General features: G+C 46.7%; 1 protein-coding gene across 3 annotated transcripts in view; it reads left to right on the forward strand.

Moving 5' to 3' along the window:
- ACTL8 (actin like 8) overlaps nucleotides 1-9,026 on the forward strand; it is an 86,142-nt gene extending 77,116 nt beyond the window's left edge. For all 3 annotated transcript variants that reach the window (XM_073232917.1, XM_073232915.1, XM_073232916.1), the window contains exons 2-3: nucleotides 5,395-5,812; nucleotides 7,750-9,026. In XM_073232917.1, coding sequence (XP_073089018.1) covers nucleotides 5,465-5,812; nucleotides 7,750-8,502 — 1,101 coding nt within the window. In that variant the 5' untranslated portion in view covers nucleotides 5,395-5,464 and the 3' untranslated portion in view covers nucleotides 8,503-9,026. The remainder of the gene's footprint in view (nucleotides 1-5,394; nucleotides 5,813-7,749) is intronic.
- Nucleotides 9,027-17,370: the final 8,344 nt, after the last annotated feature.

The raw sequence follows: 17,370 nt of genomic DNA on the forward strand, positions 1-17,370 counted from the left end.
GTTTCCTTTCTCATTTCTGATTCTGTTGATGTGTGTTGATTCTCTTTTTCTCTTCTCTTAATATGTCTGGCTAGGGGCTTATCTATTTTGTTTATCTTCTCAAAGAACCAGCTCTTGGTTTCATTGATTTTTCCTATTGTTTTATTCTTCTCAATTTCATTTATTTCTTCTCTGATCTTTATTATGTCCCTCCTTCTGCTGACTTTAGGCCTCATTTGTTCTTCTTTTTCCAATTTCGATAATTGTGACGTTAGACTATTCATTTGGGTTTGTTCTTCCTTCTTTAGTATGCCTGGATTGCTATATACTTTCCTCTTAAGATTGCTTTTGCTGCGTCCCTCAGAAGTTGGAGCTTTGTGTTGTTGTTGTCATTTGTTTCCATATATTGTTTGATCTCTATTTTAATTTGCTTGTTGATCCATTGATTATTTAGGAGCATGTTGTTAAGCCTCCATGTGTTTGTGGGCCTTTTTGATTTCTTTGTACAATTTAATTCTAGTTTTATACCTTTGTGGTCTGAAAAGTTGGTGGTAGAATTTCAATCTTTTTGAATTTGATAAGCTCTTTTTGTGGCCTAGTATGTGGCTATTCTGAAGAATATTCCATGTGCACTTGAGAAGAATGTGTATCCTGTTGCTTTTGGATGTAGAGTTCTATAGATGTCTAATGGGTCCATCTGTTCTAGTGTGTTGTTCAGTGCCTCTGTGTCCTTACTTATTTTCTGTCTGGTGGATCTGTCCTTTGGAGTGAATGGTGTGTTGAAGTCTCCTAAAATGAATGCATTGCATTCTATTTCCTCCTTTAGTTGTGTCAGTATTTGTTTCATATATGCTGGTGCTCCTGTGTTGGGTGCATATGTATTTATAATGGTTATATCCTCTTGTTGGACTGCCCCCTTTATCATTATGTAATGTCCTTCCTTATCTCTTGTTACTTTCTTTGTTTTGAAGTCTATTTTGTCTGATACTAGTACTGCAACACCTTCTTTTTTCTCCATATTGTTTGCATGAAATATCTTTTCCATCCCTTGACTTTTAGTCTGTGCATGTTTTTGGGTTTGAGGTGAGTCTCTTGTAAGCAGCATATAGATGGGTTTTGTTTTTTTATCCATTCAGTGACTCCATGTCTTTTGATTGGTGCATTCAGTCCATTTACATTTAGGGTGATTATCAATAGGTATGTACTTATTGCCATTGCAGACTTTAGATTTGTGGTTACCAAAGGTTCAAGGTTAATTTCCTTACTATCTAAGAGTCTAACTTAACTCACTTAGTATGCTGTTACAAACACAATCTAAAGGTTCTTTTCTGTTTCTCCTCCTTTTTCTTCTTCCTCCATTCTTTATATTTTAGGTATCATATTCTGTACTTTTTGTCTATCCCTTGATTGACTTTGGGGGTAGTTAATTTAATTTTGCATTTGCTTAGTACTTAGCTGTTCTACTTTCTTTATTGTAGTTTTATTACCTCTGGTGACAGCTAGTCAACCTTAGGAACACTTCCATCTATAGCAGTCCCTCCAAAATAGACCGTAGAGATGGTTTGTGGGAGGTAAATTCTCTCAGCTTTTGCTTATCTGGAAATTGTTTAATCCCTCCTTCAAATTTAAATGATAATCTTGCCAGATAAAGTCATCTTGGTTTCCTGCCCTTCTTCTTCATGGCATTAAATACATCATGCCACTCCCTTCTGGCCTGTAAGGTTTCTGCTGAGAAATCTGATGTTAGCCTGATGGGCTTTCCTTTGTATGTGATCTTATTTCTGTCTCTGGCTGCTTTTAACAGTCTGTCCTTATCCTTGATCTTTTCCATTTTAATTACTATGTATCTTGATGTTGTCTTCCTTGGGTCCCTTGTGTTGGGAGATCTGTGGATCTCCATGGCCTTAGAGACTATCTCCTTCCCCATATTGGGGAAGTTTTCAGCAACTACCTCCTCAAAGACACTTTCTATCCTTTTCTCTCTCGCTTCTTCTTCTGGTATCCCTATAATGCGAGTATTTTTCCGTTTGGATTGGTCACACAGTTCTCTCTATATTCTTTCCTTCTTAGAGATACTTTTTTCTCTCTGTGCCTCAGCTTCTTTGTCTTCCTCTTCTCTAGTTTCTATTTCATTTATTGTCTCCTCCACCGTATCCGACCTGCTTTTAATACCCTCCATTGTGCTCTTCAACGATTGGATATCCAACCTGAATTCATTCCTGAGTTCTTGGATGTCGTTCCGTACCTCCATTAGCATGTTGATAATTTTTATTTTGAACTCCCTTTCAGGAAGAGTCACGAGGTCCATATCATTTAAATCTTTCTGGGGAGTTGTATTAGTAATTTTACTCTGGACCAGGTTTCTTTGGTGTTTCATATTTGTATATGGCGCCCTCTAGTGTCCAGAAGCTGTAGTCTCTGGAGCTGCTCAGCCCCTGAAGTAATGTCGGGGGTCGCAGTGGAGTGGTACTGGTGCCTGGAGGGAGGAAAGAGCTGTTCCCCGCTTCCCGGCTGCTGTGTCTGTCTCCACTGCCTGAACCAGTGGGCTGAGCACACAGGTATAAGCTTTTGTCCCACATCAGCTGGATATGGTTTCCTGCCTTCCACAAGCAGCCGGAATCCCTGTCACCCCAGGAACTCTGCCTGTCCCAGCTTTCCAACCCCGTAATCAGAAGAGTATGATGAAAGCACCATGAAATGTAGGTTTGTGCTCCCAGCATAGATCTCTGGAGCTAGGTATTCAGCAGTCCCAGGCCTTCCACTCCCTCCCTGCTCCGTTTGTCTTCCTCCCGCTGGTGAACTGGGGTGGGGGAGGGACTCGGGTCCCACGGAGCCACAGCTCTGGTACTTACCCCATTCGCTGAGGTCTGCTCTTTTCTCCAGGTGTGTGCAGTCTGACGCCGTCCTCTTTCCTGTTGCTCTCAGGATTATTTGCGCCAACTATATTTTCTAATTGTTTCCAGTTTTAGGAGGAAGCCTCTGTCTCCTCAGAGTGCCATTTTTAATCCTCTCCCCAGTTGCAGGGGTTTTAACAAATGCGCATAGTCGTATGCTCACCTTCACAATCAAGATATAGCATAGTCCTATCATCACCCCCAAATTCTGCCATGACCCCTCATGGCCCACCCCTCTCTCCACTGCCAGCTGCTGGCAGCCACAGATTTGCTTTCTGTCCTTACAGTTTGCCTTTTCCAGTACGTCATAGGAATGGAATTGTACAGTGTGTGGTCTTTTGAGTCTGGCTTCTTTTACTTAATGCCTCTGAGATTTATTGGTGTTATAGCATGTACCAGTGGCTCATTCCTTCTTATTGCTGAGTATTGTTTCATTGAAAGGAGATTTGTTTACCCATTCCCCAGTTGAAGGATCTTTAGGTTGTTTCTAGTGTTTGATGACTATGAATAAAGCTACTATAAACATATGCATAAAGGTTTTTGTGTGAACATAGTTTTCATTTCTCTTGGGTAAATGCCCAGGAGTGGAAATATTAGGTTGCCTGGTGTTTTAAATTTTTAAATATTTAAATTTTTAAGAAGCTGCCAAACTGTTTTCCAAAGCTGTTGTGCCATTTCGCTTTTCCACCAGTGATGTATGAGGGTCCAGGTCCTGCACCTCCTTGTCAGTACTTGGTATGGTCAGACTTTCACATTAGCTATTCTTGTAGGTGTGTAGTAGCATTTCATTGTGGTTTTAGCTTTCATTTTCCTAATGACTAATGATGTTGAACATCATTTCATGTGTTTGATTTGCCATCCATATTATCTTATTTATGAAAGATTTAAATAATTTGCCCATTAAAAAAATTGTATTAAGAGTTCTTTATATTTTTAGATACAAATTCCTTATCAGATAGATGATTTTTAAATATTACCTCTCAGTCTGTTGGTTGTCTTTTTATTCCATTAACAGTGTCTTTTGAAGTACAAAAGTTCTTAAACTTGACAATGTCTGATATATCAATTTTTATTTTATGGATCAGGCTAATCATGTTATATATAATTAAACTTTCCTGTACCCAAGTTCACAATGACCTTCTCTTTTTTTTTTCCTATTCTTTTTTTTTCCAATGTTTTTTTTTTCCTATTCTTTTTCCTGTGTTTTCTTCTAAAGGTTTTATAGGTTTAGGTTTTACATTTTGGTATATGATCCATTTTGAGTTAATTTTTTTAAGGTGTAAGGTACGATGACTAAGTTTCATTTTTTTGCATACAGATATCCAATTGTTCCCTACCACTGACTGTAAAGACTATTCTTCCTGTATTTAATTATTTTTGCACCTTGTCAAAGATCAATTTTCCTTTTCTGTGTGAATCTGTTTCTGAATTCTCTGTTCTGTTCCCTCGAATCTACGTGACTGTCCTTTCACCAATAATATACCACATTGGCGTGGCTACTATAGTTTTATAGTAAGTCTGGAAATCAGGTAGTGACCACACCTACGTTTTCAGTGTGTTGGGTATTATTCTCCCCACTTTACAAGTAAGGAAACCAACTGCAAGTGTGATTAGTTGTCCTGCTTACAGCTTCCCTTATGTAAGAAGATAGCTGCTCAGCTCATACTCAAAACACACATCTCCTGGCTAACCTGATGCTCAGAGAGTGTGGCCTCTGGAATCTGGTTGGGCTTAACTGTCTGCCCTGCTTTTATTAGTTGTGTGACCCTGGAAAAGTAACCCCTCCATGCTTCAATTTTCCCATCTGGAAAATGGGTAATACAGTGGTACCTGCCTTATAGGTTGTGGTGAAGATTAAATGAATGTCAGGTCAGAACACCTGAAATTGCTGATAATTGATACATTTTTGACCGACACCAATGGCAGTTTTACATAGTTAACCTAATATGCAAAGTAGTACTAGATGGAGGATATGTACTCCAGAAATGACTCCTTTTGCTGTCGTTATCATTGTCACTGTCATCATCGTTATTGTCACTATTATTACTATTGATCATGCTGCTGCTGCCAGTCTGCTATTATTATCAAGGGTGGTGTCTCCTAAGGCTGATGGTTCATGTTCCATGAGTCTGAGTCACATAGCCAACCACCAATACTTTCTGTGTGATAAGCTTCTTAGTGAGTGTGCAAAGAGTTTATAGAGCCCAGCTTTGGCTCTCATGGAGTGGACGTGCCCATGTGGTGTAGCACGTGAATGTGCAAAGGCCAGAGGGAGAAGTTTGGTGGGAAGGAAGCGTTGGCAGGATTTCCCAGTGGGGCCTACTGGGTGGGACTTTCAGGAGGATTAGGAGTTTGGGATGGGAAGAACATTCCAGGCACTGGTTGCAGCTTGTGCAAAGGCTTGGAAGGGGGATGGACAGATTTCAGGTGGGCCTAAAGTTCAGCTCTGGGATGGAGAGTGGGAAGCAGCCTATGGTGGCCCAGAATGGGTTCACAAATAACCCCCTTCCTTTCCCTCTAGAGGTGGCCTAGTGTGCCAGACATCCTTGAGAAACGAAGTCTAGAAGACCTCTCCTACCTCTGCTACCACCATGGCCGCCAGCACCATTATCATCGACCACGGGTCTGGCTTCCTGAAGTCTGGCCTGTCGGGGTGGAATGAACCCCAGATGGTCCTCCCGAGCATCGTGAACTACATCCCGTGCAGGGAGAATCCTGGCCCCAGCTATGCCCAGAGGCGCGTGAGTTTAGGCATCGACATTTACCGTCCTGACACCTTTAGCTACCCTATCCAGCGTGGCCGTGTCCTCAACTGGGAGGGTGTGGAGCACATCTGGTCAATTGTCCTGGATAAATTTAGGCAGGAACATGCAGACTCGCCTGTGATGATCACAGAGTCCCCTCTGAAGGAGCCTGTGTACCGACAGAAGACCCTGGAGGTAAGGCCATCTTGGGGCTGCCCTCACTGGGGAGTGGGGCACAGCCTGCACTTTGTGTTCAGATATGATTGGGATCAGGAACTCTGCTTTCTAAGTAACTTCCCCATAAATGTTTCCTGAGTGCCTAGTGTGTGCCTGGCACTTGTGCTAGCCTAGGGGCTCCTCCTGCAGATGGACACACACCAGTTAAAATGCTCTGTGGAAAGGGCTCCACTGTGGGAGACATGATATTCATTCATGGATTCTATCAGTGTTCACAGATCATACTCTGGCCTCAAAGAACTTAGGTTCTAGGGGGAGACTTGACCATGAATAAGTTGAAAATGAGGAATTCCTGAGAGGGATCGATTCTAGAAACAAAATGAAATGGCTTGATAGCTGACTGCTGGAAAGAAGGGGAGCCCCTTTGGAAAGGGTGATCAGGGAGGGCTTTTCTGAGGAGGTGATTTCAGCCAGTGAATTAAGGAGGGTGGCAAGAGGGGCATGGGAAGGTGAGGTGGGCCTGTAAAGTCCTGGTGGTCTGTGAGGAGCACTTGAATTTTACTCTAAATCAAGGGTTGGCAAACTATAATGGGCTCAATCTGGCCTGCCATTTATTTTTATAAATAAAGTTTTATTGGAACATAGCCATGGCCACCATTTACATATGGTCTCTGGCTACTTTCATGGTATAACAACAGCTGAGTACTTGTGACAGACTGTAAAGCCTTTGTAAAACCTCAAAAATTTACTATTGCAGGCCTGCTAGATACAATAAATGATGCCTAGTTAGATTTGAATTTCAGATAAGCAACAAATTATATTTTAGTACAAGCATGTCCCAAATATGGGACATACATAATATAAAAACATTATTTATTTATCTGAAAGTCAAATTTAACTAGGCATCCATGTTTTTATCTACTAAATCTGGCAACCTTGATTATCTAGTCTTTATAAAAAATGCTCACCAACCTGGTTCTAAATAAATAGGAAGAGCCTGGAGAGGTTCAGCAGGGGAGTCATATATGATTTTCTATTTGAAAAAGAGGACCTTGGCTTCTCTTTGGGAAATGGATGGCAGAGGGACAATATTCCGAGTGTGGGCATGGAGGGAGCTCCCTCCCACTGAGGAACAAGATGGGCTTGCCAGGGGCCAAGAGAAGCAGGCAGAGGCCACATGACAGCCAGCTGCAGGCCTTCTGTACCTATGGGTCAGACACTTGGGGCTGCAGCCAGAGCTGGGGAGTTGGGGAGGTGGTGGGGGTGCTCTGTAAAGTCTAGGGGGTGATAGGCAGGGGGAGAAAATCAGCCTAGGGACGTTACCAAACCCTGAGTGCCAGAATTCCAATTTTGTTTTGATGTCTGAAAAGTTTTCATTAAAAAAAATCTTCACCTACGGAGAGTGAGGGGATTTTCTTCCCCTTCCCCTCCTGTCTCTTTCCGTCTCCTCTCCTCCCTCCCCTCCCTCCCGTCCCTCCTGCCCTCCCCTCCCCTCTCCTCTCCTCCTGTTTCCCCTACTGTATTGGAGGCAGTGTGAATATGCTGCACTTGTTTCTCTTGTAACCTCTCCTTCCGTCTTCTAATGAAGTGGTTCAGGCTGCAGACCTGTCCCTTGGCTGGGGCCCACAACTTGTCCCCACACCGCTAACATCGCCAGGCATCTCCAGGCCATTTCTGCAGCCTGACAGCTCTTCCCATCCCTCCACCAAACAAGCTCCTGAGGGCAAATCAGGCTCTTTCTAACCCCCTAGACCCACTCCTTGTCCCCCCAGAATGCGCTCCAAGGGCTCTGGGCCCAGTGTCCTGAGGACAGCCTGCCAGTCCCTTGAGCACACAGGCCTGTGCAATTCAGTTTTGAGAGCTGGCGTGGAGCACATCTTGGGGAAAATAGAAATGGACCAGGTGCCCTTGTTGAAGGAAAATGACCTGAGAGTCTGTCTTCTCCCTCCTTGCAGATAATGTTTGAGTTACTGAATGTCCCATCCATTCTCTTGGCTGACCAGATGGAGATGTCCTTGTACGCTTCTGGCCTCCTGACAGGCACAGTGGTAGATTCTGGCTATGGCCTGAGCCGCGTGCAGCCCTTCCATCTGGGCCGCCCCTTACGGCCCAGTGGGAAGACGCTGGAGTTTGCAGGCCAGGATCTCTCTGGCTATCTCTTCAAGAGCCTTTTCAAGGAAGATTGCAATCAACACAACCTGTTTCAGCTGGAAACGGTTGCCAGCACCCAGATGACCAAGTGCTACGTGCCTCAGAATTTGGGGGAGGCACTGGACTTGCGTCAGAACATGCCAAGTGGCTCTGATGAGAGCAACACCTATCTGCTCCCGGATGGCACCCCGGTGGAGCTGACCCCGTTGCAGCGGCTGGCTCCCGAGATGTTCTTCAATCCCCAGGTGTTCGACCTGCAAGGGCCCAGCATCACTCAGGTTGCGGTGGATTCCATCAGGGCCTGTGAGGCCCCCATGCAGCCGCTGCTCGTCTCCCACATTGTGGCCTGCGGGGGGAACACCCTCTACCCAGGCTTCACAAAGCGCCTGTACAAGGAGTTGATCACTGATCACTTCTTCCCCTCCATGGCCACCATGTGGATGGGTTCCAACAGACACTTCAGTGTCTGGCTGGGCGCGTCTGTGGTGGCACATCTGTCTACTTACAAGTCTGAGTGGGTTACCAAAGCCGAGTATGAGGAGAGCCTGAGGCTGTGATCTGTTGGCTCGTTCCTGAGGCCTGGTCCTGTCACAGGCATTCAGCTGGATTAATGTCAGGGAAGGGACTGGGCAGGAGTGGGGTCAGCTGGCTTTGGAATTCTGAAGCCATAAGGGAGTTTTAGGTTCTAAGGTTTTATCTAGTTTCAAGAGCGGGATCCAACCCAGGGGAGGACTTAGTGTGCTCCCCGGAAGCCATCCAGGGAGCACCTTTCCAGGGATGGTCTGTCCCTGGGGTACAGGTGGCCCATGCCATCTCCATGCTGATAGCACTTAGTTTTCACTGGCATCTCTCCTGGGTTGTCCCAGTCTTCTTGATCGAGGAGGTTTTAAAGAAGGCAAGAGAGAATGGGACCTTCTGCTAGGGTCCCAGTTATTTTTGACTAGGGTCAGGGAGGGTGGGAATGGGGACAGTTGAAGTTTGTAGTCCTGCACGTTTTTTCTGGCCAGGGAGGAACTGCTGCAGGTGGACCAGTGCCCTTTGGCCAGGGTCTTGTTTTATATTTGCAAATAAACAACTTGTTTGGAACCAGTGCTGGCTCCTGTGATGAGTGGGGGAGCGGGCTCTGGGGAGACCCAGGGCGGGTGAGTGTGTGAGAACTGGGGAGGGGGCGGGGCAGCCTCTGAGGACCTTGGAGGCCTGTGAATGGTGGTTACCAACGGGCAGAGAAGATGAGGCCTGGAACTTCTGTTCTTCCTCTGCCACATTCTCTCCATTTATCCTCGATGTCCCATCATTCTGTTAAAGTTTGAGTTTCTATGAGTGTAGTATTTATTTGATAAATATTTGAGAACCTACTATGTGCCAGGTACTATACTAGACATTGGGAACTTGGAGGTGGAAAAGATACCTGAGCTTTTCTGGTTTCAAGGAGATCACAGTCTACTGTGGGGACACAGGCATTAATTAAGGGAATCTATTTTAGATGATGAAGAATGAAATGATCAAATGTAACAAAGTCATGTGATCTGAGGAGGCATGATACCGATTTTCAGTGGGTAGGTAAGTGCCCTGTCCTTCCTTGGCACACTGTGGGGTTACCATTCCTAGACCCCTTGCAGTTACGTAGGGCCATGTGACCATACCACAGGGTCTGGCCAGTTCAGTGTGCATCTGACCCTTAAAATAGTCCAATTAGCCTGCACGATGCAGAGGATCTAATGGGGGAGGTCAGAGCCACAAATGGAAGGAAGCTGAATGATTCCATTCATCCCCAACCCTACCCAAGGCCAGCAACCTACACTGCACTAGGACATGAACAGGAATCTATGTGTTCAGCCACTGCCATTTGGGGGTGGTTTGTTATAGCAACTGTTTTACTTGCTCTGACAATACAGAGAAAGAAGCCATAACTTACTATTTATTTAACAAATATTTTCTCTGGTAAGTGGCAAAAGGTGGGGTTCAAATCCAGTCTGGCTTCTCAACCAGACTGTGTTATATGTGTGTTACATGGCTGCTCTTGAAGTGGACTCTTGGTTCCCTAATATTAATTAGGAGCCCAAATACAGTAACTGTTTTAGTGTGTAGAAGACTGAAGCCCAAGGAACCCTGATTTTTCAGGGACAGGAGGAGGAATTTGGAGGCCAGAGTCCAGCTCACCTTGTCTTTGACACATGAGCAACAGGCTCTCAACCCCAAATTTAAGGAGTGGGTGCTTAGAATGAGGACTCTTTAGTGGAACAAGTGAGAACCGGCCTGGCCCAGGCCTCTGGGACTTGGCATCAGATTTGAGTTACAGGCTGGCCCTGTCATTAGCTAAGCTACCTTGGGCAAGCTGCTTAATCGCTCTTGAGTCGACCAGGTATAAAATAGAGAGTAATATTTCCTCCTTTCAGAGATTTGGGGTTGAAGAAGAGCTAAGATGAGGAATGATAAGTCTCTTTGGAAACTGGAAAGTGCTATGGAAATATGAGAAGTGACTTTAAGTTCTGTAATTTGATATTGCTCTCCTATTAATCATGAGTATTAATAACAACAGCAGCCACTTAATCCTCACAGGCACACTGTCAAATGAATATTTGTCCCCATTTACAAATAAGAGAAATGAAGCTTAGCTTAGACTGATAAGGGGTTTTTACAGGAAGGGAGTCAGCATTCCTAGAAACCTGGACTAAAATTGGCTGAAACATGTTGGGGTTTGCTTGTCTCAGGTAACAAGTAGGCAGCCCAGTGGAACAGTGGTATGTCTACATCATCAGTGATTCTGTCTTTCCTTTTTCGCACTTTCAGTGTATTGTTTCATGGTCACACAATGACTGCAGCAGCTCTAGGCATCACACCTATATTCCCTGCAGGAAAAGGAAGGGTGAAAGAAGTGTGCCATCTGAGTCTATCTCTTTATATTACGAAACCCTTACCCAGCAGACTTCTGTTTACCTCTTAACACTTAGAGGTCCCTGAAAGAAACAGAAGACACTTGGGCATTGCGTGAACTGACCCACAGCATCTATTCCTCGGCAGAGGAGGGATTTGAACCTAGGTCCCTCCATGCTAAAGCTCACATTGTGACCCACAGTGCCAGACCACCTTCCCAGTTTGCAGGACCCTATTGGACCTCTTGTCCTGAGAAATGAAGACTTGTGATTTTTCCAGTTTCGAGTGAAAGCTGCTTTGGGTGGCAGTCAGGTGCCGACATACTGAGCAGGAATCTTTGTGCTCCAAACCAGTTTATTTGTGTGCTCCTGAGCCATAGAAGCCAGAAGGAAGGACACTCAGATATGGGTATGAGGGGGAAGAGATGGGCAAGAGGTATTTTTTTCCCCCTTATTTAGCTCTGGGCAACTGTTATCAGAACTCTTTTCCTCATTTTATTCCGAATGTAACATTTAACCTTGCTGTTCAAGCATCAAATCTGGCTGCCTGGTGTATAATTATGAACTTTCTTCATTTTCTCTCCCCCCTCCCCCACCCCGAAAGCTTTTAAAACTCCGTCGCTGGGTACCATCTCTCCCCTCCAACTCTCCAATTAAATTAAAAATAGCAGCTCCATGGGGCTGTGCAGGGCCATCAACCTAACGTGTTACTGCTGGCATGCCAGGCCTGGCAGGGTGGCAAGTGGTGCCCGGAAGATGCCTGCCGACTCCAGCAAGGCCTGGCAGCTGCTCAGAGCTGGGGAAACTCATCCTCCACGAGGGGTCTGGGGCTGCCTGCCAGGGGCAGCCAGGTGCAGGGGGGTGGGAGGCAGGGTCTTGGCAACTGGGGAGTGGGGATGAGCGGGGCTGGTGGAGGGGACAAAGAGAGGGGCCCCTAGGTGGGCCATTTCCAGCTGTGAGGGCACAGTCCTGCCAGTTGCTGTTGCCAACACTGGGGCCTGTCACCTCCATGTCTGGGTTTGAGTGGCATGTAGATGTCCAAGTTCCCTGAGATAACCCTGGTAGAAGCTTTAGGTTCTGCTGACTCTGAGAACAAAGTCGGCATAACCACCAGTGCCCCCCTGGCTGTAGAAGAGCTTTCCATTGCCTCTCTCGCATCTGGGCCTCCTTTCTTTCAAGAGGCAAATGGTGAAATGCACAAGGGCTCAGACTCTGAGGCCAGACTGTCTGGATAGCATCCTTGTTGTGCTGTTGTCCAGCACTGTTGCCCTGGGGGAAGTTACTTAACCTCCCAGGCCTGTGTTCCCATCTGTACACTGGACCTAATGATGCCATCCTCTGGGTGGTTTTGATGATTACCATATGGTTGTGTTGAGTTGACATATATACCTAGCAAGTGCCATACAAATAAGCTAACCCTTAGGCCAACTCCTTAGGTGAAAACCTGACTCTTCTGTTGATTTTTACCTGCTCACATGTAGGTGAGAGTGATACAAAATAGATCAAACATCATAAAGTGCTAGCTTACTTTCCATGGAGAAGCATTGCAGGGTGATTTCTTTCCTTGTCTGAAGATGGAGCAGAATCACATTCTGTACACAGAAGTGTCACAGGGATGGAGAGTGACTGGTTCTAGAGAGAGGTGGTCAGCCACTGGGGTCTTCTATAGGAAATGATGCTTAATGACTCTTGCCAGAGGTGTAGGTCTTAGCACATGTTGCTCCTCTGGTTTGAATGCTTGTTCCTGCTGCCTGCCCCATAGTTGCCCTTGGCAACCTGGTTTGGGGAGTTAAATAAATGGGGCATTTAGAATGGCTGGAGAATGGTAGCAGTAGGGAGTGGGGACAGGTAAAGGTGGAGATGGGTGGGCCAGCTCTTGAAGGACCCTGAGTGCCACACCAAGAAGTGAAGACTTCTTCCTGGGGGTGATGGGGAGGCTCTCAGAATTGTAAGCAGAGTCATGACACCACCTGAAATAATGGAGCTCTGGGTGTAACTTAGAGAATGGGCGAGAGAGGGACCAGACCGGAGCAATTACAGAAGCCATGAAAACACGCATTCCACTGGAACCTGGGCTAAAATAAAGGGTCTGTATTGTCTGGGACCTTGTTCCTCTTTGATGCCTCAGATTGGGAATTTGAGTTGGTGGTATTTGGGGGTTGTGATGGGTCTAAGGGATCAGTAGATCTTCCTTATTGTCTGGCAGCTATCTAGTAGCTGTCAGTCTTAGAGCACATTGGCCTGAATGGTGGCAGGAGAGGAGCCCAGAGTGTGGGACTTGGGAGCAGTGGCCTCCAAGGTGAGAAAGTGAGATGAAACTGTGCTGAGGGCAAGATGTGCCCTGCCCCAGCTGGGAGTCTGCTTGGCTTCGTGAGCTTTTCCTTTCAGCACTGAGAGTCTCGGACAGCTCCCAGGCTGCCTGTTCACGTCTCCTGTTCCAAGAACTCAAACCCTGGCTGACAAGAAGGAGCTTCAGTGTGGGAATCAGACACCCGGGCTTGTATCTCTGTTCCCTCCTTGCATGTTGTCTTGCTGGGGGCCAACGACTGCCCCTCTCTGGCTCTGTTGCCTCATCTGTAAAGAGATGATAACAGTATCTACCTCACAAGACTGATAAGGGGCTGAAAGTCATTTATCCATTCAATTAATATTTATCAGACACCTATCCTGTGCTGAGCCCTTTTCTAGGCTCTGCTAAATTGAGAAATGTTTATAAAATGGTTTAGCACAGTGCCTGGCACATAGTACATGCTCAGTAGTTTTCTCCCTGAGTCATTGGTTTGTGGCAAAAGGGTTTAGAGGCCCCAGGACCGATCAAGCACAGGCAGATGTCAGAAAGCATGGGCCTCCAGGCTCTTTGGGCCCCATGCGTGCTGCCAGCAAAGATTCCTTTCGCTCTATCCCTTTGATGAACCCTTCAGGTGTTAGGATCTTGATGTACAGCCAGTCTCAGGGATCTTTGGCAGTGTAAAGAGGTCCTAAAGTCAGAGAGTGAGAGACGGGTCCCACATTTTTCTTTAATTAAGACCGAGTTCACTGGACTTGCCCAAATGCAGGCCACTTCTGACCCTCAGTTCTGTGACCTGCCTGCGCCAAGGTTATTTCCTCCCTACCAAGGGGAAGGTGATGCTTAACCCAAGAAGGATGACATGGAAAGGGTTGAAGACACAGATTCATTTCAACAAGCCTCACTGACCCCAGGCTGGGTGCTCGGTGCTGCCCGGGACAGACCTGATTCCCACTGCCCAGGACTTGAGGGGTGGGCAGGATCCCAGTGAGATGGGGAGCAGGTGAGAGCCACCTCCTCTGTAGCTCTGCGTTGTGGGGGTTCCCATCATTGCCCAGCTTTCTGCATCAGCAAACCAAGCTCCTGGAGAGGATGAGGGAGCTGGGCAGCACTGTTCCCACTGGAGACATTCGGCTGGGGGAGGGGGTTGGCCATAATCTGTGTTTAATTTCTCCTGGGTCTCCATTATAAATTCCATAACTCTACCAGTCAAAACATGACTAATTCCTGAGACTGCAGCCCCCACCTGGGAGTAAAAAGCCCTGTGCTGTATTTTCTGCCTTTTTATCACCACTAATAAAGCCTTGGCAGTTGGAATTTAGCTGCCGTGGGTGGTTTTCTTATACATGTGGGCTTTCCCCCCTCTCCCCTGGCAGGGTCGCTATAGAATAAATGGTTGCTTGCCGGGATGGCTTTCTACCAGCTTTCTAATATTCCCAGCCTGAAAACTGTGGGTTTGGGGGCAGTTTGCCGAGAAGGAGCCACAGTATTCAGGGTTAATTGGGCCTTTGACGATTCTGACAAGCGCAGGACGCTGTGTGATTTATGGAGAAAAGAATGGGTTCATTGAAAGTAAATAGAGCAAAATTGTAGGTGTGATGTTTAACCTGCTGAAGGGAATGTGACTCACGATGCATTCCCTCATGCAGCCAGCTTACCAGCCACTGGGAGAGGGGCTATGCGGTCAGTGAACCTGTGTGGGAACCACTGCTTTGCCCCCGCTACTTGTGCGACCATGGGTGAGTTCCTTAGCCTTTCTGAGCCTCAGTTTCCTCATCTGTAAAATGGCTCTGACGAGCCATCCACCCTGTTTCTGCTACAGGGTTGGCTGTGAGTGTGCACTTAGCAATGTGCCTGGCCTGTCAGAAAGAGGCCATCTGAGGTTGGGGGGAAAAATCCCTATGGTCTCATCATTTTATCTAACATCTTAGTCATTACATATTCATTAAAAAAGGTCCCGGAGGGCCTTGCTATGGTATTAGTTGTCTTTGCAATAAGCAACCAATTTGGCTCTCCTCTCTCTAAAAATATTGCCTGTTTCCAACCAGCTGGCTCTCTCCCTGGAGCTGAGGTGGACTCACTGCAGGTGGGAAATGGTGGTGTGGTGGGGCCTCTGGGGCAGGGAGTTGGTGGCGGGCATGTGGATGGAGCAGGTGGGTGTTGAGGGCTGGCCCTGTCTCAGAAAAGCATGGGACAGTGGGGTCAGCGGCCAAGGGTTATGAGCTGATGAGAGGTCTGAGACAGTGGGTGGTGGGCCCTGGGAGGGGGGCCGCCCAGTGAGCAAGGAATCGTAAAGGTCTGAAGGAGCAGTTATAGAGACCAGAGTTTCAGCCCCGGTTCTGTCACTTTCTAGCTGTGTGCCCTTAGGCTGATTACTTAGCCTCACTGAGCTTCAAATCTTCATCTGTTAACTGGTCATAATAGTACCTACCTCACGGTGTGTAAAGGGTTATGTGAGCTGCTATAAGCAAAATGCTTAGCTCAGCATCTGGCACTTAGTAAATGTGCAATAAGTGTTAGCTGCTATTATTATTGTCACTGTGACTGCAGTATTTATTATTAATTTTTGGGGAGGCGGGGGCGTTGGCAAAAACAGCCGTAGCTGTTGTTCTGAGGTCAGTGGCCATGCAGAGGCTCCAAGTTGGCTGACCACAGCAGCCCCGTGCCAGACATAGACGGACCCTCGGGGAGTCTGCCTCTCACACCAGTTGCACAGCACCTCTTACACCAGGCTCGGCAGAGCTGGCCTCTCCTCCAAGCTGCCTCCTTTCTGGCTCACACCTGCCTTGCGGTGGTTAACCGTTTGGATGTGAAGAGCCCCTTTTCTTCTTGCTTCTGTGGGATTAGAGTCAACAGACAGAATGTCCATGTCAGCCAAGGACGCCTCTGAGCAAAACTGTTGACCTGGTGGCCAAGACCTGGAAAGTCAGGTTCACCTTGGGTAAATCCGAGTATCAACAAATAATCTTCCTGTTGTCTCTGACTTCAACATATGTCCAGAAGCAACCACGTCTCACCCAGTCTACAGTCACCACTGCGGGCCCTCACCTTCCACCCGGGTTCCTGCGAGGACCTCCCACCTGCCCGCCTGCTTCCAGCTCTGCCCCCCATGCAGTTTATTCTCGAAGACATGCTGCCCAAGGTGAGCCTGTTCAATGCGGCATCACGTCACACCCTGCTTAAAAGCCCTCCATTGGCTCCCATCGCACTCAAAGTGAATGCCGAAGTCCGCGCAGTGTCCTATAAGGCCCTGCTTGGGGTGGCTCCTGCCCCTCTGACTTCTCTCCTTCCTTCCTGCCCTCCAGCCCACATCCTCTCAACAGGGGCCCTCGATCTTGCCACGTGTGCACCTGCCCTGATTTGCTCTTGCTGAGCACCTTCCCCAGACATCTGCTGACTCTTCTCAATTACCACTTTGTGGAATTCCTTGACCTCCGCCTCCACACCTCCTCTTACCTCTCCCTGCTTTATTTTTTAAAATATAACTTTGTCTTCCCACTAGAATATAAGCTCCCTGAAGGCAGGACTTTGTGTTCTGTTGACTGCTGAATCCCTAGTGCCTAGAACAGTGCCAGCACAGGTAGTATATAATAATATATATATTATATATAATAATAGATAACATACAATAAATGTTTGCTGAATGAATACAATGACTTCCTTCCCTGGAAGTAGGTCTGTAATCAACACAGAAACTTGGCAGCCAGCTCTTTCTTCTCTCCTGAGGACCAAGCAAAAATGTGTGGCTCCAACATCCAGCAGGCTGCATTTAGATGAGCTGCTTGCAGAATTTACTGGCTTTGAGTTAAATAGTGGCATAGTCTTGTGAGTACCTCTATTGAATTGACCTTCACGGAGGTTTGAAGGCCTCTCACCTGCAGGATTATGTATTTAGGTAGCTGCTTGATAGAACTTTCTGTTGTGGGAAAATGAGTCTGATTATAGAGATAAGGAAGAAACTCAGAGAGGTGACAGGATACTCTCATGGTTGTCCACTTATTATTAGCGGAACAAGGTCCAAGTCAGGTAACCTTATTTGATAGCCCTCGTTGCCAGGACCTACCACGTCTTAGGAACTGGAGATTCACAGGAGAATGGTTCCTGTCTGTGAGGGGCTTGCTGTCTAAACCCTTGATATTAACCACCTGAGGTCCCATCCCAAATTCCACCACTTAAGGCTCTGTCAGCCTTCCTCCTAAATGGTGGAATGTTCCAGGCACACTCTCCATCTGAGTGTCCCCACTGCATTCCCCCACCTCACTACC

This window comes from Manis javanica, chromosome 4 (assembly GCF_040802235.1).
Source record: "Manis javanica isolate MJ-LG chromosome 4, MJ_LKY, whole genome shotgun sequence".
Lineage (NCBI taxonomy): Eukaryota > Metazoa > Chordata > Mammalia > Pholidota > Manidae > Manis > Manis javanica.